Source organism: Mus pahari, chromosome 6 (genome assembly GCF_900095145.1).
Source record: "Mus pahari chromosome 6, PAHARI_EIJ_v1.1, whole genome shotgun sequence".
NCBI lineage: Eukaryota > Metazoa > Chordata > Mammalia > Rodentia > Muridae > Mus > Mus pahari.
The window spans coordinates 23,759,779-23,785,050 of NC_034595.1; the positions used below are offsets into that span (position 1 = coordinate 23,759,779).

The 25,272-nt window shown below is 42.6% G+C and overlaps 1 protein-coding gene across 4 annotated transcripts in view; it reads right to left on the reverse strand.

Annotated features, from left to right (window-relative positions):
- Positions 1–25,272, reverse strand: part of Cdk5rap2 (CDK5 regulatory subunit associated protein 2) — a 178,379-nt gene that overhangs the window by 139,916 nt on the left and 13,191 nt on the right. For all 4 annotated transcript variants that reach the window (XM_029540087.1, XM_029540086.1, XM_029540085.1 and 1 more), the window contains 2 exons: positions 6,978–7,088; positions 3,722–3,798 (listed from right to left, as the gene is read on the reverse strand). In XM_029540087.1, coding sequence (XP_029395947.1) covers positions 3,722–3,798; positions 6,978–7,088 — 188 coding nt within the window. The remainder of the gene's footprint in view (positions 1–3,721; positions 3,799–6,977; positions 7,089–25,272) is intronic.

Sequence of the window (25,272 nt, forward strand, 5' to 3'; positions counted from 1 at the left end):
CAACAACAATAAAAACCTGTGAAACCTAGTGCCCAATGAGAAATTTGGGAGTTGATCTTTAACCTAAATTTTGACCATTCTGTCCAAGATCACAGCCCTTCTCTTTGCCAAGCCTGATTCCCTCCACTCTAAAAGCAGAGCACTCCTTGTGATCAACCTGAATAATGATGTGATATGTGTGGGTGTGAAAGTATTTTAGACACAGTAAAGAGCTACCCATATGGGATGGGCACTATGTGCCAAAGAGGTCTATGTGCAGGCTAAAAGGAGGAGCCTTTTGCAACAGGAGAAGATGGGAAGGCACTGGGCAGGGAGGGCTAAGAAGGGAAGCCATCTGTTGAGAAGAAGCTAGAGAAGCAAAGCAAGAACATCTGTGGAAGGAACCTTTAGGGGGTGCCGGGGATAGAGGTGGTAGGAAGGAAGCTGAAATGGGCAAGTCAATATGAACATCCATCAACAGGGCTCATGACCTTAAGCCGAGAGAGCATCTCCTTGTGGGATGATTTGTGTAAGCAATGTACCCCGTAGGTCATGTACTTAAACCCTTGGTCCCCCACTGGTGGCACTGCGTGAGAAAGTTATAGAACCCTGAAGGAGGACGTTGGTGGGCTTTGAGGTTTTGCAGACTGGCATTACTTGCTGTTTCTTCTTTCTGCTCCCCGGTTATGGGTAAAAATGTGATCAGCCAGCCTCCTGCTCCTTCCATAGCTTCCCTGCCATGATGGATTCTATCTTGCAGGATGATACAACCATGCCAGGAAACTTGGTATGGTAGAGCATGTCTGAGACCTTGGTGTACACCTGAGACGATAGGTGCCTCCCCACTCCCTGCCAGACTCCTGGTCTACAACACGTGCCACACTTCCCACATAAGGAAACATGACCTGTGGTCAGATAAGCCCAGAACAGAGATCTCCATGCTAATGAGGTACCTAGAGACCCTGATGGCTTAGCCAATAAGCTTCCCTTCCCAGACATTCCTCCCTGCAAAAGGTATTAAATCTCACATCCACCCTGAGAAGTTGGTATGCATCCATTTTTCATGATGGCAGTCAATAAACAGTTTAGAACCATCATCGACTGTCTCTTTCATCAATCAAGATCCACTGTAGTGAGCCAAGGAAAGTCCTTTGACTACCAAGCTATAGCTTAATTCTGCTGCCTCTTTGCTTCCAGTGACAACCATGGCCAAGATAAGGACAATCACTACTGAGCTAAGCAGGAGCTCCTCCATTGCCCTAGCCCTAGGCTAGACACCATCCTCCCCCACCTGTAGCCCCCACTCCCACTTCCAACTCCTCCTCGAGATTCAATGACACCTAGATGTCCAGGAGTTTGGGAGTCTCCTGTCCTGGACTGCCCCATCCTTCATTCCTGACTCTCTCTGTTCAGCACCGAAGGAATAGCTGGGTGCTTGGGAGTCTGGGAACCCAACTTTGGCTTTCCCCCATCTCAGACTTCATTCTCCCACTGCATGAGCAGTGTCTTGGTGCTTCCCTGAAGCCCAGCATCTGCCCGGCAGTGGCATGGGATAAGCGCAGCCAAGCACGTCCAGCCTTTTGCCTTCTCAGCGAACCTCAAACTATAGGCTAATATAAGCCCTTTCTCTCCCCAAATCACTTTTGGCAAGGTATTTTATTACAGCAACAGAACAGAACGAATATCCTGACATCTCCCTTCTCACTCATCACCAAGGCTATGCTTCATAAGGATCTTGCCCTTAGTCTGACCCATCCATGTCAGCATCTAGCTCTCACCACACTACTCGCCCATCTGACTTCCAAATGGTCTCCCCGCATCCTCACAATCCCTCTTCCACTCAACAACCAAAGTAGCATTTCCAAAAAGCAAACTCTGTGTCAGTTACTTATGTGACCTTAGAACATAGACCAGAATCTCTAGTATGCTACTCTCCTCTTACTTCCTCAGACTTGCCACACCCTCTTCCTTGACACATCTCCACCCACTCACCTAATTCTACTGACACCATAGGGTTCACATCAAATGTCACTTCTCCAGGCATTCCTCCACTCTGATTAGCTATGTCTATATATTTACTGCCATAGCTATAAACTCTTATGGTAGTGCCTTTTTCTCTGTCCAGATTTTCTCCCAACCTGTAGTCATACAATTGCTAGTGTAAATATCTCATTATCATCATCATTCCCAAAAGAACGAATTCTTGTATATCTGTTTGAATCACCGTTGTCTTACCAGGAGCCTCATACGGTACAACACACAATACCCATTTGTATTCTCTGTATAAGTTAACAAAACTGGTCAGATCACAAAGGACCTTGAATACAAACCTTGACATGGAAATACATAAACAGGCATGCAAGTGCCCAAAACACCCCATCCTGAGGAGACAATAATGAGGAATGCCCTGGTAAGGTGGGACTGCCATGTGTATGTATTTTGCTGAAAAGTCAAGTGCTACCCAAGTTCTATAGCAGTGAGGCAATGAGTATGAAGAAAGCCAAACTTGCATATTGATTTCAGGCTGGGTATAGCAGATTTGCTTCAGTACTCAATGAGCCACTTCCAAAAGGACAGAAAAATGAGTGAAGACCTTTTAGGCTGGGCATATTTACTAATTTATTCACTCATTTAGCAGCACTCAGAGAAGCTTAGGCCTGGGAGTCTCTGGTTTACCCCCAAGCCACAATACTCAACTTGCAACCACCAGACCCTATTATAGCCCAGCCTAGAGAGTGGTGCAAGGATGTTCCAGCCCGTCCACGTCCAACAGAAGTTCCACGCCATGACAAGGGAAACACTCTATGCAGATGTCTAAGCAGCCCTTGTGGATCACCTGGAAAGACACTGCACTCTTCTGGGGCAAACCTAGGCACACTTTGGTATCCCCACTTGCCATACATGCCATTAACACACCTCCACAACACTTCACTTGCTCACAAAGCATCTTAGAGTAGCCTATGGCTGTGGGAGGTTGAGGCATAGGAGTGTATCTGCAGATCTTCAGGGTGTGGTGCTCGCCACTGTGTGACGAACCCTGAGGGACATAGAAGGAACCAACAGGTCTACAGATTGTCATTCAATAAATCCGTGAATGAATGAACTAATTAATGGATTTATGTATCAGAATCCCCTTTAAGTAGAACACTACAAGAGTCCCTAGTACACAACAGGCTTGAAACAAATTACTGGCTGAAGCCCTCCCTCTGCCTCCCTGTTTCCACCCACCAGAACACCTTCTACTCCTACAGATTTTCATCAGTGAGGACAAATGAACTCCCTTAACAGCAATACACTTAACAATACAGGTGACTTGATTCTCACAAACACAATAGAGGGCTTCCTATATAAGTCCATTTATATGAAGTTCAAAAATAGGCGTTGAGAACAGTGGGTATCTGGGGGAAAAAGAAGGATGCTCTAAGAACATGAAGGGAAGGGGGCTTTCTGGAAGCTTGGTGATGTTTCCTGTCTGGTTCAGACAGGAGCTCCACATATGTGCTTGCTTCATAAAAATCCATCATGCCGTACCCTTAAATATGTTTCATTTTCTTAGAACTACATTATGCATTTAAAACAGTTGAAAAACAAGTAATTAAATAAAAACTACAACTCCTTGGGGTCCTCAGAAGCCAGTCAGAGTACAAGCTGCTTAGAAAGGCGGCTTCCTGCATTTCACTGCCCAGCCCAATACCCACCTGTAGGACCCAATGGGCAAGCTCTTGGGGTAACAGGTACTCACGAGGCTTTGACGAGCAACTGATCTTTCTCCTGGAGCTCACGCTTCAGACTTTCCACTTCCACCTTGAGTTCAATGTTCTTTCAGAGGCCATAAGGTAAGAAAAGATACAACGTAAGGGGGTGGGAGTAGCAATCCTTGACAGTAGGCAACCTACTTCTAGCCTGGACTGGCTATGCCTCACTTAGAATAGCAGATGCTAGAAACATCCTTAGCTCTGAGGCACAGAGAAAAAGGATTATTAAGTACCGGTGGCCTCAAAAGAAAGCCCAGGATTCCTAGAGACTTGGAACAATTATGTAAATGTTCCAAGAGTCTAACAGCCAGAGCATTCAAATATCTAGACATAAATGTCATACAAGTGAGGCTGATTTAAAAATTGTTTGCCCTCCACCAGGCAAATTTACAGTTTGCTTTTCCCACTCGAAGGCAATTACTTGTAGTTGTTTACAATCACGCATGTGTTGTTGCAGTGGAAACGTGCTACAGATTTAAAACTCAACTCAACCAAACCTTGTGAATGGATAGATGGGAGGCTGAAGCCTGGCCTGTCTTTTTCACTTTGATTTCAGTACATTCACAAAAAGCCCCGGCTTATGTGGGGAGTTGTCTCTAAGGGACATTATAGCATCAACCATTTTTTCCTTAAGGTTCTGGAACAAAGGAAGTTGCACATGGCCTTGGGCTCACAAGTCACACATGAGAACAAAAAACAATCTTTGGCAGGTGGTGGCCAGTGGGAGGCAGCAGAGGAATGACTTCTCACTTAGCCACAAATGCAGTCCAGACAGAATGCACAAAGAACTCATATGGTACAGCCTACAAAGGACTGCTATTACCCATGATTCCTCTGAATTTTCACTCTTAATTTTTAATAATTTCCCTCACCACACTTGTATTTTAAAAATAATAACATGTTCATGTTCCTTCATGCACCCTCCCTTCATGGTTTCCCCCAGGGCACCCCAGTCAGTGGTGCAGCCCACACAGAAAGGCCTTCAGTGCAGGATCTGAGGAACATGGCCCCTTCCCAGGAGGAGATAACAGCAAGTCAGTGGACCCTCATTTATTTACTTCAGACACTTGAGTGCTGTTAACAGACCCTAGGACTAAGGACACTGAAGTCAACATGACAGACCCAGGCTCTGCCATCATGAGAACAAAGCAACTGGCAGTGTAACCCTGTGGTTGTCCTTAGATGGCATGGTACAGGGATAAGAAGCAGACTGGTGATTGTCAGATCTGACACTGTCAAGAAAGACCAAGGGGATTCCATGACGTGGGGACAGGAGAACCAAATAAGCACTAGGAGAAGCCTGAGCTGCTTGCTTCACTGTCAGACAGGAGCTCAAGAAGTCTATGTATCAGGCAGAAGTGTTCTCTGAAGAAATGTTCCTTTGGGTAACAGTGAAGACAGACCCCGAGTGCCTTCAAGTCTGTTACAAGTGCACAATGTCTTCAAGTGTGCCTCTGTGAGAAACACCCTCCAAGCCTTGGGTCCTACTGAGAAGAGTAAGTGGGAGCCACACACTGTGCTTTAGGAGTGGGGCTTGTGCATGAACCAAGCATTAAGGATGGCCAGCTAGTAAGTGTAAGTTCCCCATACATAGTTTCTCAAGCTCTGAACGTGTACGTATGAGGACGGGCATTTTCACGCCGAGAGTCAGAATGTCTTCAAAGCACAGAGCAGACTATTATAAAGCCACAACAGACAGACAGCTCTTAAACTGCTTTTGGAAAAGACATCCACAAAATCATTAAAGGAAAGCTACAAAATGCAAAACAGAACACGCTGGGATTTATACAAAACAGGGTTACACATAGATTTATGTAAAGTTTTACATAAAACTCCTCTTTACAGGCTATTCATAACACTGGTTGGATCCAGGGACCCAGGGATCAGAGTAGAGCATCTTTTCAGGACGTATATTTTAGGGTTTTTACAATCTGAACCTGAAGCATACATACATACGCAATAGCTTGATGAGGAAGATAACTGAACTATGCCATCCAGTCAGTGAAAAGGAGAAGAAATAATACACTGAGGTGGGCAGATGAGATTCAAACCCATTGGGTAGCACCATGACAACAGGCAAGTTACTGACATTCCCCAAGTCTCAGTCTCCTCACTGTAAGACCAGGATAATCTCTACTACCTGGGTCGGCCTTGCGAATCAAAGCGAAATGGCCAATGCAGCCCGACATTCTGCTCCCTGAAGCTCTGAGATGCTTGTCTACAGTGGACACAGTGTGCTTTAACTACTGGTTCCTCCTTGAAACTCTGATTACATCACCACTGCCTCCAAAAAGAGGCTATCCTTTGTCTTTCTGCCCTGACAGTGTAGGAAGAAACTGCCTTCAGTGACAAGGGAGATTTATCAGCTACTGTCGGCTGAAAGGGCCCTGAAGAACAGTATGATCCCTTTTCAAGAAAACCTATGTAGCAACCCCCATCCCCCACCACTAAACCTCCAGGAGAGCTCCTTTCTTCCCTTCAAAAGTTTCCACCAGTACAAACATCAGAGGAGAGAAGATGGAATAATTCCCAAGCCAGGGGCTAATCTACTAGCAAAAGCTAAGAAATAGGCACCTGCTTACTACTTGGACTCATGGCATCTCTAGAAAGCCAAATTCTTCTTGCAACTTTTTGAAACATCTGGTTCCAGACATAGACTTCCAGGTTAAGAAAGAGACTTTTTCTGACAGTTCTAAGCAAGCACACAGGTAAGGAAGAGTCAAAATGCAGAAAATCTGACTAGCCTAACTCTGGGATGCCAGAGCATATAAGCCACTGATGGTGACTGTCCAGCAGTGATTGCTTGCTGGAGGAGCCATCCACAGCCCTTCACCCCATTTGTACCTGTCACCCCATTTATACCTGTCACCCTGGTTTCATCTAAACAGCACTTCACTATGGAAACAAGCCCAGAGCCAGGGTGAGTGGCTAAAAGTTACCCTACTGGTTGGTAACACCAGCTTTCAATTATAAAGCTATTCTACTGTACCTCTGCCTAATTATAAAAAGACAACTGAGGCCAAGACTGTGAGTCAGAAATCTGATGTCAAAAAGATTAAAAGACTGCCTTTAAATCATACACCTGTTTACTGAGGGCTGCCCTAGCATCATGCTATTTCCCATAATCAATCCAAATTAAAAGACAACAGCTCCAGCTGTTCATGCTAACTCTGAGAACAAATACCAGTCAAATGTCTTCTGGGAAAATCTTCTAAAAGACAGAAGCCAAAAGTGGGTATTCACCGTCTTGTAGATGTGCTCAGTAGGGCCAGCAAACTCCTGCTGTATTCTCTCCTCCAGGAAGTAGATCCGGAGCTTCAGATTGAAGTTCTCCTTCTTCAGCTCAGTGATTTGCTGCAAAGCAAGCACAGGACATTCACCTGGAGGACAACAGCTGGGCCAAATATCAAAAGAGCTTACCTTGGTTGCAATAATACCAATCCACCAGGGCACATGGTTCCCATTAACCACATGTAGGACAACCTGAGCATCAAAATGAACGCCGACAGGAGTAAACAAGTAAAAAGAATGCATGACTCCATATCACTGGGAGAAGGAACTGGGGATGGGGAAGGAGAGGAGAATGGAATGAGGATGAGGAGGATGGGGATGGGATAGGATAGGATTAGACAGAAGGAAAGAGGAATAGAGAGAGAAATGAAGAAGGGAAGGAGAAAAAAGATCTGTTCAAGGGAAATCATTAATAGGACAATAAGAGTCACTGTTACATAAGTTTTACAGTAATAATGACTTAGATGAGAACCATCATCATGTTAAATGGCACCAGAGGATAGACCACAGAAGAGCAGAACATTCAAGCTCAACAGATGTCTTACTAGTTACAAAAACAAGGGAACTTCAAAATATGGAAATGTCATAAATACCAACTTAATCAAGAAAGTGTAACTATTATCACCACTGACAGATCAAAGCCATGTCATAGGCCTCCTGAAATAAACCACTGAGAGCAAACATATCATCTAAAGGTTTCCAGTTTGCAGTCATTAACCCAAATTCCATCAAGGAGTCAGTTCTTCAAAATCAAGTCAACAAGGAGACCCGAATTCTTCAAAAGCACTAATGGCAAGCTAGTACAAATGACAGGGGAAGTCTTCTAGACAAACTGAGGTGACATAAACAAGACTGGTAAGCACAATGGAGGACTCTCAAAGGTTTAAGCATATGGTGATAACTAGGGGAAAATGAGGAAAACACTTTATGTTAGTTTTATTATGACTGTCTAGGAGAGTCCTAACAAGGAGAATCATACAGGGTGCCACGTGGTGGTGTCTGCAGCTAAGACTGCTGGGGGAGGAAAGGGAAGACACAACGTATGTACGACATTCACTGGTGAATCTACAATGATCTATAATTGCACAATTTTCCTTTAACATTGAAGTTTGTCAAAATAAGAGGGTGCTGTTTACTGACAGGATAAAATTTGAGAGGTGGGGTACCTTTGGTGGGCCTATGCCAAGGTGTACCCCTAAGAAATTAGGCCACAAAACAGATCTAGGGGAAGAGCTTTATTTGGAGAGGAGAATATGAAAGGCAATCTAGGAGTGGGGATATGAGGGAGAAATAGAGGCAGACATGCAGACAGACAGGGAGAAAGAGAAAGGGAATGAGAGAGAAAGACACATGAGAGAGGGCAGAGAGGTCTGGGGTGGCTGGTGGCCCTTTGTGTGCAGCACCTAACACATCTGTCACAACTGGAGCAGGTGAGGACTAGGCCAATGAGAATGCTTGTTTACTAACATTCCCTAAGACTCTATTGTGTAAACAAGCATCGATCTAGATAACAATCCTTAGCTCTTAAGCTACACTTCGTACATATTACAAGACTATTACAAGACCAAAGAGCACACCAATAGGACCATAGCTGGGCTCCTATCCTGCTGGGACTCAACCTTGATAGGTCTTACTGACTATGGGAAATAGCTGACATTATGATTCCTTGATCCAGCATTCTAAACAAGCTAACATAAGACAAGCCTAGCTCAAAGGAGACATCACCTACACAACTAAGTAACTTCCTACGTAAAAACAAACACTACCACTGTGCTTAAACCACTAAATACTTCCAAAGTCCTCCCACCAACCTCACATTCTGCTTCTTTGTTTCATGCTTTGAATCTCTGCATTGCTGGGGGATGGGGAACTCCTTTCTTCAGAACTGTAGTCGGGAAGACAGAAGCACAGGTAGAAAGGACTTGAAATGATTGAGTGTAGAATGAGCTTACCCAGTGGGGAGTAAAAGTGGGCATCTGAGAACTCCAAAGGACTCTTTTCGGGGCTAAATACACTGTTTCTTATCATTCGTTGATAATGGTTATAGCATTTATTTTTGATAATTCACTGAAGTATTCACAAATGTGTAGCACATATTTTATGTATCTTAAGAACCCTTTAAAAAGTTCTTAGAGTCAAATTGTATGTGGCTACTTTAAATTTAATTTAAAAGTCAACAGTCTATGGTTAAGTAAATCATGGTATGTTCACTCAATGGAGTATCACAAAGACATAACAAAGAAAGAACAGTTGGTGTATTCATGAAAATATCTCTAAGATACACCGTTAAACAGAAATGCTATGATATACAACATTATATATGGTAGGCTATTGCTTACACAATGGAAGAGAGACAGTAAAATAGTAAAACGAGAAACGGTGAGAAGATACATCCTTCCATTTAGACTTTGAACCTCTGTTTATCTCTAACACAGGAACAATAAAATTAATTTCATAGGCTTCTATATGTAAAACCTGGGTGAGACATGGCGGGGCACACTTGCAATCCCATCACTCAGCAGGTGAATGAAAAAGGGTGGTAAGGATGGGCAGCCTGGGCAACGTGGTGATGCTCTGTCTGAAACCACTCCCACCAAAAAATGTAACACCATGTGCCTTAAAAAGAGTAAGTTGGAAAAACAATCAGCATAGAAATAATGTTTTAAAAGAGAACAAAACATAAAAATGTAAAATTGGAAACTACAATAGCCAAAAACGCCAATGTTCACCAATGTTTCTAAAATATTAATAAATAAATAAGGGGAAGAGTATGTTTCAGAAAAAAATACCCAAAGAAATTATTTAAAACATTCATTCTATTTGGAAAATGGCTTAAAACCTCACACCCAGACAACGGTGAACACTAAAAACAAACAAAAAGTGCTTGAAAGCCTGAGAAATTTGACATATTAAATATGGAGGTGGAGGTGGGGCTTGGGGGCAATGATTTAAATGGCAGCAGATCTATCCTGGCTGAAGAGGCCAGAGGCAGAGTGACCATTACAAGGCTGAAGGGAGCTGTCATGCAAGACTCTACATCCAGTAACAACACTGATGAAGGTAAAACAAGGCTCTCTCAAATGCATGAAAATGAACACATTAGTCAGCAACAGACCTGCTCTAAAGGAAACGACAGAGGAAGTTCTTCAGATTGAAAGGAAATGATACCAAAGGAAGTGTGGAACCCTGGAAGTGGAAGACAAAAATGTAAATTGTTAACATTTTTTAAAACATATATTTATGCTGGGCAATGGTAGCGCATGCCTTTAATCCCAGCACTTGGGAGGCAGAGGCAGGTGGATTTCTGAGTTCAAGGCCAGCCTAGTCTACTGAGTGAGTCCTAGGACAGCCAGGGCTATACAGAGAAACCCTGTCTCAAAAAAACCAAATATATATATATCTCAAAGAGTCAGTTGAAGCAAAATCACATCATCTGGAGAGAAGTGTCCATGTATGTTACTATAATACACTTGTGAGAAAGACAACAGTAACATTTTTCACATCTTCCTAACGATGCCATGGAAAGGGAAGGAGGAATGAGACATGAAGGGCAATGGAGGGAGAGAGTGAGAGAAGGAAAAGGAAAAGAAGGGAAAGAGGAAGAGAGAGTCATGTCAAAGGCAATCACTAAAATGTCAGATTTGAAAATAAACTATACAGGGATCTATTTAAAACATAATCAAATATATTTAAATGAAGTATGAAAAGTATTCAAATACTGTAAAAGAAAGTTTAAAAAATATTTTCTTTAAATTTATGTAAAAGAAATTAAATGTACATAGAATAAATACACCAGTTAAAATACAGAGATTATTTGAACATATTTTAAAGACAATTATGAAACTGGTGAGATGGTTAACAAGCCAAACAATCTGAGTTCAATCCTAGGACCCACATAGTAGAAGAAAAACAACTGCTGCAGTTTTCTTCCGAACTCCACACCCATGCCTGTAGCACACACACCTGCACACAGACAGAAACACACACAAAGGAAACGTAATTTTTAAAAACTAGTTATATGCTACATACAAGAAACATATTATACACCTAAGGAGAGAAGTAAGTTAAATGTAAATGAGAGGGACTGGAGAGACAATTCATAGGTTAAGAGCACTGGTTGTTCTTCTTGAGGAGCAAGTTTGATTCCCTCCCAACATACTGACTCCAAACCACACATAACTCCAGTTCCAGGGATTCAATTTCCTCTTCTGGCTTCCACAAACACTGCATGCACATGATGCACATATATGCAAACAATCAGAACACTCATACACATAAAATAAAAATACAAGTTAAAAAACTTTTAAGAGAGAAGAAAAAATACAGTATGTGAACCCTAAATACAAGAAAGCTGTGATAATCTCAAAGCTAAGACTCAGTCAAGAACAAGAAGGATGCTATATGGTGATAAAAAACAATAATCCCAGTGTACACAAGCTTAGTACTGCAGTGTCAGATTCATTAATAAATGGAAGGAGAAATGCACAAATCAGTTACAGCCGAAGATATCAATGCTCCTATCTCATTAATCCAGAAGAAGAAAAAAAAAAAAAAAAACAGAGGAAAAAGTCAGGAAGAATGCAAAACTTTAAACAATACTATCAACACAGAAAAGTCTAACTTACATTCAAGAGATGCTACCCATACACTCAAATAAGCAGCGATTTTGCCAAGATATTCTAGGTAACAAACGTTAACACACTTAGAAACACCAAAGCCAAACTATGTTCTCTGACCATAGTGCAATAATACCAAAAGTCAGGATCTAAAAAGAACAGTGAAAAATCCCTAAATGCTTAGATATTAAGCAACATACTTCTAAACAGTCCATGCATGGGTCAAAGAGGAAGCCTCTGGGGAAATTAGAAGATACTCTGAATTATAGGAACACAAAAGTGTGATCTATTAAAAAGCTGGATGCAATGACATCAATGCTGAGGAGGAAATCGCTGCTGTCAAACACTTTAGCAAAGAAAGGTCTCAAGTCAACAATTGAGGCCACCACCTCAGAAGCCAGAAAATGAGCAAATAAACCCAAAGAAAGCAAAATTAAGGACAAAATGAATATGGGACTAGAAATCAGTGAAATAGATAGGGGAGAAAATGAGTTTAAATCTAGTTCTTTCAAGTTACCAGTGAAACTAACTAACTAATCTCTAGGAGTAGAATCAGAGAAGAAATAAAACACAAAATAGCATAAAGCATGAAAGAGGCCTGGGGGTGAAATTTAGTGCAGAACTCCTGGGCTAGCATGTATGAGCCCGCGGGTTTAATCCCCACTCCTCAAAACAAAAGAAAAAAGGATAAACGACAGCAAATCACACAGACTGCAGGATAACTGAAAGGATGACATGTACACCTGCCACTCCCTATCCAGACATCAGATAGAAAACACAACAAACTCACCAGAGGGAAACACGCCCCGCACAGTGACGCACCTGTTTTCAAAACTGGATTTGTACTTACGGTCATATAGAGGCTGAGGATGCAAGTCCATTGGTGGAGTGCTTGCCTAGCATACCTGAAACCCTGGGTTCCCTTCCTAGCACCATATAAACCAAGCATGATGGCACAGAACTTAATGCCAGCCCTCGGGAGGCAAAGGCAGGAAGACCACAAATTCAGATCACTCAGTGTGAGTTCTGGGCCAAGCTTGCACTACAAGAGACCCTCCCTTAAGATTGAGAGAGTGGGAGAGGTTGAGAAGATGAATAAATACAGCTATTGATCATTTCAGATGGCTTCAATTCATCTGGCTCTTCACAGTTTCAAGGAAACTTCATGATCAACTTGCTTGGGTTTATAAAAATCTCAGGTAGCATTTTCATTGAATTTGTGTTAAATCTTTAACTGATATGAAATAATTAAATGAACAATTAAATAATTAAAATGAAAATCAATAGCAGTAAAACAAGTTCTTTGCAACTTCCAGGAATGGCAGGTTATGGATCTCTCCCACCTGAAGTTATGAGAACAACATACTCTACCAAAAAGAGACAGAAACATTGCAGGAAAACTACAGACTATATCCTTCATGAGCATAAACACATAACCTTTGGCTGAAGCTAAAACACTGAATATGCATATTGCTACATCATTAGAATGACCCCAGCAAGGCATGGTGAGTCACTGTTTCTCTATCAGTCCACATAAGCTGCCAGATTAACAAACTGAAGAATCAAAAAGAAGATCGTCATACCAGCATATGAAGAAGAAAAAAACCAAACCCAACTGCCATTTGGGGCAGGGGTAATCAACTTAAGTGAAGATTCTTAACAAATTCCCGGATTACAGGACTCTGTTTAACAAAGTATCAATTCTCTTGAAATTTACTTAAAGATTTAACACAAATCCAATGAAAATACTACCTGAGATTTTGTAAACCTAAGCAAGCTGATTAAAGTTTCCTTGAAACTTTATGAAGAGCCATATGAACTGAAGCCATCTTGAAAGAATGCAATGAGAAGGCAGAAAATACTTAATCCCTTCTAAACATGGCCTCCTGAGTTCTCTCATGTGATAGCAAACAAAGGATAAAGCAAGCTGCTGACAGCCCACGTTTGATCCCTAGAACCCAGACAAAAGAAGGAAAAACTGTCAGTGTCCTCTGACTTCCACACATCCACTGTGATGCACATTGCCCATGCACATACAACAGATAGATAGATAGATAGATAGATAGATAGATAGATAGATAGATAGATAGGTGGGTGGGTGGATAGATGATAGATAGATGAATGAATGTGTAAAAAGGAGGAAGGATAACACTCCTTTCAACAAAGTGTGTAGGAACTGAATATCCTTTTATGAAAAAACTCACCTTGACCTATATTACATCTTAAACAGGAGTTGATTTAAGTTAGCCCGCAAATGTAACTGTAACACATAAAATAATGTGATTTTTTCTTTTTTTAGAAAAAGACATAAAAGAAAATTGTTGGGCTCTAGAACAAGGGAAACAATTCTTTAGATAAAACAATGAAGGCATAATCCATAACAGAAAAAAAAATCAATACATTGGGCATCATGAAAATTTAATCCTTGCACTGAAAAACAGTGCTAAGAGAATGAAAAGACAAGCTGACTCTGGGAGAAAATATTTGCATATCACATATCTACATAGGAATTATATCCAGAATACATAATAGTTCTCCAAATGTAATTTTAAGAAAAAAACAAAACCCAATTTTTCTTGGAGGACAAAAAGACATAAGATTTGAGCAGAAAGTTCACAGCAGAAGATATGCAGATGGTAAATAGGCACAAAAAACATTTCAACATCCTTAGCTGTTAGGGAAGTGCAAAATAAAACTATAATGTGAAGCACATTTATTACAAGGGCTAAAACTATTTTTTAATTGACAACAGCAAATACAGACAGAAATGAGAAGCAGCAGAATTGTCACTATTTGTGGGATACAAAATGGAACAAGCCTAGCAATTAACAATTTGGCAGCTTCTGACCAAAACCTACATTTACCAATGACTGCTTTCATGCCTATTCATTCCAAAGAAATGAAAACCTATGCTCCCAACAAAACCTGGACCCACGGAGTTACTGGAGCTTTATTTTTAAGCATCAAAAGCTGGGAAGACATCAGTTGTCTTTCAAAACCCTAATGGACAAACAGTTACACCAATCACCCGACACAGCATCAGCAGCTTTGGTATGCAGGCCATGAGTGGCTTTCAAGGACACCAGAAAGAAGCCTTTCCCAAACACTGCATTAATACATGCTTCCATGTATGTGATATTCCAGGAAAAGCAAAATTATAGGGATGGAGAAAACAGAACACTGGCTGTCAGAGGTTTGTGGCAGAGCGGGCTTCACCGCAGAGACAACACAGGGGATTTTTTTTTTTACTATGGAACTGTTGTACATGCTAATTGTGCTGGTGGTCACTAAAGCTTAGAACTATATACTTAGAAACATATACAAACATTAAAAATATATATAATAATTTATATCTTAGTCATCAGTATTAGTTTCAGAAATATACAAGTCAAAATTCATCCAACACTTAAAATTGGTCAAATTTATTTTATATAAATTATATTTCAATGAAGTTCAATAAGGTAGGCCTAATCTATACAGTGAATTCCAGGCCATCCAGGGCTACACTGAAAAAAAACGCTATCTCAAAAAGGAAAAAGGAAAAAAAAAGGCAAAACAGTTAACGTTAAGGCAACTGAAATGTGGTTAAAAAGGGAAGAGGAATAGCTACACATGAACTTTAGCACATCTTCACATATACATAGTCACCAGGCTTCTTGTTCAGCAATTTAAAAATAACTAATGTCATATACTATTCTTTCTTAAAAGATCTATTTATGTGAACAGTATCTGTATAAGAGTATTACATGTGTATGCATGTACATGTCCCTGTGCATGCATGTGCATGGAGACCAGAAGAGTCACCATATAATTCTCCCCCTAAACCTGGACTCAGATAGAACAAAAGCCAGCAAGCCCCAATGATGTTCCTATTTCTGCTCATCTTAAAGCCTGGGTTACAGGCATGTGCAAGACACCTAGTTATATAGGTGCAAACTCTGGTTCTCAGGACCGTCAACACTGAACAATTTCCATACCCCACGTACACTATTCTTCTTAACAAATATAGTTTTAGGATTGGATAAATAAAAAATATATTCTACATAGTTTTTAAGCTTTCTACCCTTGCCTTCTTGTTAATAATACTTAAGGCTTCAATTTTGTGGCTAACAAGAATAGCATGCGAAACAATTGAAAGGTTCATTAAAGCTCCTTTTAAATGTTTTAAGAAAACAGCACGTAAAACATTCATTCAAACAAAAGTCTATTGTGCCAGATGCTTCCTATAAAGAGAAACCTTATTCTATTACTCAGCTACAATAAAATATTTATGGCAGTTGCTTAGAATGCTCACATTGTACATAAAACTAAAATTCTTAACAACACTTGAAAGAATACTTGTCCTATTTATAAAGAAGTGTTTTTTAAAAAGCATGAGCGAAAAGCAAATATGCTTTCATAAGGTCATGCAAATGTCAAAAAAGACCCAAATGGATAAAATTCAACACAACACCATCTTTCCAGCCAGATGGGCAGTCAGTTCTCTGTCTAGCTTCACTTCCCTCAAGCTTTCTCTGGCTGGACTGATAACTCTTGTGGTGCTTCTATACACCCTCTGTTCTCCTCATCTGAGCAACACTGCACTGAGCCCACTGGTCACCCACCTCAACCCCATCAGGAGAGAAAATATCTCATGCATATTTGTCTGAACAGAAGAGTAACGCTGGGCAGATACTTGTGTCAAGGAAAGACATAATTGTCTTCAGTTAGAAAGATCTGCTCATAAGATGAAAGGATGGACTATCCAGAGACTACCCCATCCGGGAATCCACCCCATCATCAGCCACCAAACCCAGATACTAATGCACATGCCAGCAAGATTCTGCTGAAGGGACCCTGATATAGCGGCCACTTGTGAGGCTATGCCAGTGCCTGGCAAACAGAAGTGGATGCTCACATTCAGCTACTGGATGGAACACAGGGCCCCCAGGAGAAAGAGAAAGTACCCAAGGAGTTGTAGGGGGCTGCAACCCTGTAGGTGCAACAACAATATGAACTAACCAGTACCTCCTGAGCTCGTGTCTCTAGCTGCATATGTAGCAGAAGATGGCCTAATCAGCCATCATTGGGAAGAGAGGCCCCTTGGTCTTGTAAACTTTATATGACCCATCACAAGGGAAGGACTGGGCCAAGTAGTGGGAGTGGGTGGGTAGGGGAGCAGGGGCGGGGGTGGTGTATAGGGAACTTTCGGGATAGCATTTGAAATGTAAATAAAGAAAATAATAATTAAAAAAAATGAAAAAAAAAAGAAAAAATGAAATATCTGCTCAGGGCTACCCCTGCCTAAACCCTTCATTGGTTTGGTGGTGGTGGCGGTGGTGGTAGTGGTGGTGGTGGTAGTGTTTGGATTTCCCATCATCCTTACATTCAAATATGTCCCAAAACGCTATATGATCTGGCTCATGACACATCTGGAGTCATCATCTGCCCTGTTCACAATGGCGCAGCCTCACTGGCCTCCTTTCTGGTCCTCAACCCTCAGAGCTTTTCCTGCTGCAGTTCTGCGGCCTCCATCTCATCCTTTCCGCCTGAGCTTCAGCATCATGGCCAAATGATAAGATCTCAAGTGGCCTCATGTGACCAGCCACCAAGCCACGTGTGCCACAGGGTGACCTCTTCACAATCTACATTCATCTTACTTATTCACATGTTTCTTCTTCATGGCCGTTAATGTACATGTAATCCACTTCTGTGGACCAGGACCTAAGTCTTCATCAATTCTTCAGACTTAAGCACTTTGTCAGGAGCAAGTAGACACTCAACCAGCATTTAAGCAAATGGATAAATTAATAAACAAACCTTTATTCTGCCTGTGTGCCTCAGATTTTTCACCTCTAAAAATGGGTCAGTAGAAGGATTAAAAGAAATGAGTCACAATATTTATAACACTACTCACAATAAGTGTAGGAATTTCAACGACAGTAGGAGCTGGGAGATGGCTCAATGAGTAAAAACGTTTGCCACAGAAGCTTACAGACCTGACGTCGGATCCCCAGATTTCATGTAAATTCAGATGCAGTAGCATCCATCTACAATGCTGGCACCCTATGATTGAGATAGGACATGGAAACAGAAGAGGTCCAGGAAGGAAGCTCCCAGACCAGGCAGTCTCGCACAAACAGTGAAAAACAAAAACAGAAACCAACAACAACAAGGTAAAGAAGCAAGGCAAGGACCAACACTTAGGTTGCCTCTGACTTTCACATACACACAACATGGTGCACAAGTGCCCATAGTCATGAACACTCACAGACACATACACCTGTACAAGCACACTTGCACATATGCATAATATATGCACCCTTGCTCTCAAACATGCACACATCACATATACAGACAGAGGGAGAGAGAGATTTTTATAGGAAAGAATTCAAACTGCATTAATGTTTTCCTTGCACATATTTCCCCCTCTATGATAAACAAATTCAAGGAAGAAAAATAAAACCTGGATGTGGAAGAACTGAAAACTGCTTACTACGGAAGAGCAATAAGCACTCCAAAGTATAAAACCCACCAAATATGACTTAGAAACATAGTGCTCAAAAGTAATCTAACACCAGGGCTGCGTCTGTGGCGTTCCAGCCCTTGGAAGCCTTCAGCTCACATTGCTGGGAACTGCAATCATCTGAAATGAGAGGCTCCCATTTGCAAGATATGCCTCTGGGAGACTCTGGCTCCCTCCTGCTCCCACTCTCCATCAAAAGCCTTGGCTGACTGCAAGATCCACCCAAAGGAAAAGAAAAACAAAAGCCAACTGCACAGAGATGATGATGGAAGAGGAGGAGGAGGAAGGAGAGGAGGAGGAGGAGGAGGAGGAGGAGGAGGAGGAGGACGACGACGACGACGACGACAACAACAATGACAATGACACCAATGAGGCCCATCTCAGCAGAAACCTAACCAAAGTCTCTCCTCTGGCCTGCCAGGCCTCCCAAGCCAAAGCTCACTCTAAAATGTAATTCTTCCGAGACAAGGGCTCCCGGGTCACAGAAACGCACTCTGCTGCTGCTTCTGACTCCTGTGACCTTGGGAAGATTTTTTAACATCTTTGAATCACTGTTGGCTCATCTATAAAATGAGGATAAAAATCAATTACCTTGAAGGGATGTTGTGACAACTAAATGAGCTAAGCACCTGGCAGAGTCTAGCACTTAGCAATCGGTAAACAGTGTAGGGCTTTTAAAAGGAGTCATTTCTCACTGCAGCCCTCCATAAGCACAGCTTTAGGTTAACATCCTTTTTTTTACCCTCTTTGCATGTACAAATACTGTCATACCTCACCAAGACATAACGAAGCCCATGCACTCTTGCCTCCCAAACTTCATCTCTGGTGAGCAATAGTGTGTATAAGAATGTTCTGCCAACAGCAGCCAAATGAGTTAGTGAAATAAGGGGGATGCTTTGGAATTTGTTTCCGATGCCAATACACTCCCTGGAGTCTTCAAACCATCAAGAACACTTTCCTAGGCAAATGCTATTTATTCACAAACAAAACTGCAGCAGTAATATCATTTTAAAGCTGGATTCTAGCCGAGTATGGTAGCTCATGCCAACAGTCCCAGTACGTGGACATCTGACGCTAGATGATCACAGTGAGTTAAAAGCCAGCCTGGGCAACATACTGAGTCCAAGACCAGCTGTGGGACTACAGAGGGGAAAACAAAACAAAAACTGAGGACTGAAAAGATTGCTCAGTGGTTAAGGGCATGCACTGTTCTTCCAAAAGACCCATGCTTGATTCCCAGCACCCAAATCAGACAACTCATAGCTATCTATAACTCCAACTCAGGAGGGATCTCCTACCTCTGGCCTCTTTGGGCACGTGCACACATGTTCATATCCCTACACATAGGCGCATATATACACAAACATAAGTTAAGTAAAATTAAGTCTAAATGAGCAGCTGGATAAAACTGGATAACATACAGAGCACAGGTACCTTGGCAGTCAGTTCTCTGTCTCTGCTCAGAGATCAACACTGACAGTGTCACAGCATAGTGAGTCTGTAGCCTCGACTGCCTTCACATAACAGTACACCTTAGGTATGCCTCGTGCTGTTGCAGAGCTAAACACCATTATCACTTTATTTACGACTGTATATAGGTATTTTGCCTACATGTATGTCTGGGCCCTACATGTGTGCTAATTATCACTTTAAAAGACTGAACTATGTTAGCCATGCTGACTGATGTGAGGTGGAATCTCAGGGTTGTTTTGATTTGCATTTCCCTGATGACTAATGATGCTGAACATTTCTTTAGGTTTTTCTCAGCCCTTCGAGTGTCCTCAGTTGAGAATTCTCTATTTAGCTCCATTCCCCAGTCACACCAGTCAGAATGGCTAAGATGAAAACCTCAGGTGACAGCAGATGCTGGCGAGGATGCGGAGAAAGAGGAACATTCCTCCACTGCTGGTGGGATTGCAAGCTGGCACAACCACTCTGGAAATCAGTCAGGCATTTCCTCAGAAAATTGGATACAGTACTACCTGAGGACCCAGCTATACCACTCCTGGGCAAATACCCAGAAGATGTTCCAACTTGTAATAATGACACATGCTCTACTATGTTCATAGCAGCCATATTTATAATAGCCAGAAGCTGGAAACAACCCAGATGTCCCTCAACAGGGGGATGAATACAGAAAATGTGGTACATTTACACAATGGAGTACTACTTAGCTATTAAAAACAATGACTTCATGAAATTCACAAGCCAATGGATCGAACTTGAGAATATCATCCTGAGGTGACTCAGTCACAAAGGAACAAACATGGTATGTACTCACTGATAAAGTGGATATTAGCCCAAAAGTTTCGAATACCCAAGATTCAATTTGCAGACCATATGAAGCCTAAGAAGAAGGAAGACCAAAATGTGGATGCTTCAGTGCTTTTTAGAAGGGTGAAAAAAATACTCACAGGAGGAAATATGGAGACAAAATGCGGAGCAAAGACTGAAGGAAAGGCCATGCAGAGACTGTCCCACTGGGGACCAAACCTGGAAGATATTATAGATGCCAGGAAGTGATTGCTGATGGAAACCTGATGGCTGTCTCCTGAGAGGCTCTGCCAGAGCCTGACATACAGAGGCGGAAACTCAAAGCCAACCAATGAACTGAGCTCAGGTGTCCCCAATGGAGGAGTTGGAAAAGGGACCCATGTTGCAGTGCCATGGAGGGAGCAACAGTGTCAACAGGCCAGACTTCCCTGGAGCTCCTGGGGACTGGACCACCAACCAAAGAATACACATGGAGTGACCCATGGCACTGGCCACGTATGTGGCAGAGGATGGCTTGTTGGACATCAGTGGGGCTGAGGGTGTTCAATGTCCCAGTGTGGAGAAATGCCAGGGTGGGAGGACAGGGTGGTTGGGGGAGCACCCTCATAGAGGCAGGGGGTAGGATGGGAAAGGGGGTTTCCAAAGGGGAGACCTGGAAAGGGGAAAACATTTGAAATTTAAATACAGAAAATATCCAATCAAAAGAAAAAAAAAGAATATAGGTCTTCTTATGGGGTTGCAAACCCCTTCAGCTCCTTCAGTCCCTTCCCTAACTCCTCCATTGTGGTCCCCATGCTCAGTACAATGGTTGGCTTCAAGCATCTAACCTCTATTTGTCAGGTTCTGGTAAAGCCTCTCTGGAGACAACCATATCAGGCTCCTGTCAACAATCACTTCTTGGCATCTATAATAGTGTCTGGGTTTGATGTCTGTATATGGGATGGATCCCCAGGTGGGGCAGTCTCTGTATGGCCTTTCCTTCGGTCTCTGCCCCACACTTTGTCCCTGTATTTCCTTTATACAGGAGCAATTCTGAGATAAAAATTTGGAGATGAGTGGGTGGTCCCATCACCCAACTGGGGCCTTTCTTAACCTGTAGATATGGTCTCTACAGGTTCTCCCTCCCCTCTGCTGGGCATCCCCCAGAGCTCCCAGGGACTAACCACCAACCAGATTACACATGGAGGGACCCATGGCTCCAGCTGCATATGTAGCAGAGGATGGCCTTATCTGGCATCAATGGGAGGAGAGGCCCTTGGTCCTGTGAAGGCTCAATGCCCCAGAGTAGGGGAATGCCAGGATGGTGAGGTGGGAGTGGGAGGGTAGATGGAATAGAAGGGGGGTGGGTGGTATAGGGGATTTTCAGAGGGGAAACTGGGAGAGGGGATAACATTTGAAATGTAAATAAATAAAATGCCCAATAAAAAATAAAGAATCAAAAACTTAATTAATTAATTATTTTTTAAAAAGAGACTGAAATATGACTGGGGAGATAACTCAGTCAGCAAAACGCTTGCTTGTCATGAAAACGGAAAGATCCAAGTCTGAGGCCAGCATCCATTTTCAATAGCCAGGGGTGGCAGTGTAAGCCAATAATCCTAGCACTAAGAAGGTAAAGGCTGGATAATTCCTGGCACTTGCTAGCTGAATCGGTAAGCTCCAAGTTCAGTGAGAGACTTCTCTTTCAAAGCAGAAGGTGGAGACTGCAAATGACATTGTATGTTGACCTCTGGCCTCTCCACATGCACAAGCACACTCACGCATACACACAAACATGTGTACACACAAAAAGACTATATTAAGTCTCACTGGCATGAGTGAGAGTCAATTGCTCTCAACATTACTCTACAAGCATTCGTTCATTCATTGTGCTGTGGTAAAAAGTGTACAGGCTTTGAAACCTGAGAGATAAGGTCTAAATTCAAACCAGGCTCACAGGCATGTCATTTCATCTTTGCAACCTCCATGTCCTCATTTAGGAAACAGCCTCAAAACAAGCGTGCTCCAAAGAGTCAAGGAGATGACAAATGTAAAATATAATTTCCCTTGTTCCCAATTTTTCACAATTACACACAATGTGGCAACAAATACCTTCATGCACAGCGATTTTTTTTTTCCTTTCCCTGCCAGCGGGTTGGTTGTTTAGGATAAATTTCCCCAAAATGGATTATTGGGCTCAAGAGCAATTTTATTTTTATTACTATCAAAATCTCTTTCCAAATGGCCTTCAAAAAGATTGTAAAAATTTACACTGCCCAGCCAACCATCTGGTCAGGTTTTTGGAGGGCATGGCCAGGACATGCGGAAGTATGGGAACTCAGAAGGCTCAATCTGGGCTATGTCACTCCACAAACTCCTGTGCCCAAAAATTAGCATTCAAAAGCCAAACTTGACTGTCAGACACTGCAAAGACCCCATGTCATCCAGGTAACTCCAGTGCGTGGCTGTGACTATTTTTCCACCGTTGTGGGTTGACCACTTGTATCTGCCTGTATCCCCCCAGACTCCTGTTCCTTTGTCTCACCCCTCTCCCCTGGGCTCCCTCCCACTCTTAGCCTCCCCATGTCTGCATTGCTGCTTTCCCTCCTGGGACTACGGTTCTGCATGCTCCATCCTATTATCATCGCTGCATTGTCTGCATTCATTTATTAACAACTACCATAGAGCAACCTATTTCTTGAAGGCCCAATATGCCACACATTGTCCTCACCACAAGCTTGCGAGATAATTATGGTTTTCATTTTACAGAGGAAGCAATCAAAATGTCATGCAGTAACTCATTCAATTAACATGTGCTTGTTAGAAGTCCACTCTTTCATTAGGTTCAATGCTGAGTACCAACAGTGACACGTGTTAAGCAAGTATACAAATACATACTGAAAGACAAGCAGTTGTAAGTGCCTGACTGAAAAGGTAGGGTGCTGAGTGATTGCTAGAGGACAGAGTAATGCATTAGAGATAGACAGCCTTTCTAACCAGGTCAAATTAAAATGAAGACATGAAGGTCTAGACAACCAAGGAAAGGGAGACACAGTGTCCCTGGAAGAACTGGGGTGTCCATGAAGGCCCTCACCCAGGAAGAAGCTGGGTGTGGCGGAGAAGGGCAGTCTATGTAAGGAGCACTTTGTATCTCAAGAGACAGAAACATGGTGAGCACCAAGTGACAGGGAGCTGCCGACTGACCACACTGGATATGACCTTGTGAACCACAGGAAGAACTTAGAAAATTTATTCCAAGGTCAAGGAAACACACAAAAAGACCAGCAGAAAATCCAGAATGATAGGCAGAACTAGGGGCAGTGGCTAGAGACCTTCAGCACACGGCAGGCTTTAGACTTTCTTGTGTGTTCTTCACATGCCAGACTTCATGGTATGGTCTCTCTATACCAAGTCGCAAAACCTGCTAAGTAACTCTGAAAGACTCACTTTCACAGAAGGTTCTAGAAACCACCCATACAAGGCCACTAATTAGTAAATCACCAAGTCATAACTAAAACCCAGTTTCCATCACCTTCAGGTCCATGCTAATCACATCATAGCAATTTGTAAAGCTACAGGGCTGTGGGCATGGGGTGGAGGAAAGGGGGGCTGCCTCAAGTGGCAAATGACCCACACCATAGGTGTTACTGAGCAAATTCCACGATATGAGCCTCCTTGCCAATCACATTAGACACTCAAATCTGACCCCCTGCCTTCAGTTTTTTAAAGAGAGGGATGTTCGTGTGTAGCCCAGGTCCCAGCAGATAAACACAGGTCTTCACAAAATGCCTCCTTCACCAAGCCCCATTTGGTCCAGAGCACCCACTTCACTAACACCCAGAAAGGCCAAAAACCAGGCTCCCAGTGAGCCAAATAGCTTTACTAACTTCCGCCCTAAGACCTTCCATATTTACAGCTGACTTTATCATCGGCTAATGCAGACAGTGGATAACAAGGTACCTGTTTGAGTAACTAAAGGAAGGAGCCTAATGTTCTTGCCAGTGCTCACACAATATGAAACCACAAGGAAGAATCTGTGCCAACAGCCTGGGTTCAAAGCCTGTGTGAGGCCCCAGCCCTCTGGGCTTCCAGCCCCTGGCCTGTCAAATGATCAGAGCCCTTCTAGCTCTGCAGCTTTGACTCATCTACACACATTTGTTTTGACCCCAGTCTCCGCATGTCTTCTCATGCTCTGACCCCATTCTCCACATCTCTCCTCTCACGCTCTGATGCACTCTCTGCATCCCTGCCGTCTGTAAGATCCCGCTCTCCACAGCCCCCTTTCTCACCCCATGTTTCTCAGCTCATGCTCTCACTCTGCTCTCCACATCCCTTGCCTCCATGCTTGGACCACACTCTACAGTTATCTCTTCCATGCTCTAGGGTGTGGCCCTGCTGCTTCTATACTAGACCTCAGATCCCCACTAACCTTGTCTCCAGCCTTGTTCCCCTCAAAACTCTCCTAACATTCACAGACAAATAATCTTTTGAGAGCATAATTTCTGGTCATTTACTTCCCCATCTACTACTGGCCCTCTTTCATCTTCAAGACAACAATCCACAGTGTACCAGCCCCACCTACTTCCAGGATTCATTTACTCGAGATGCTATCATTCTGAGCAAAGCATTCAGTTTCCTGGCTTGGTTAACACGTTCTCGCAATGCTGCATGTGTCTTTGAATGCAGTGTTCTCCAAGCCCTCTCCACTTGCCCAAGCCCTGTCTATCCTTGACATCCAAGGAGGTGTTTACTCATTCACATCACTGCATCGTTGTCTTAGTCAGGGTTTCTATTCCTGCACAAACATCATGACCAAGAAGCAAGTTGGGGAGGAAAGGGTTTATTCGGCTTACATTTCCATACTGCTTTTGAT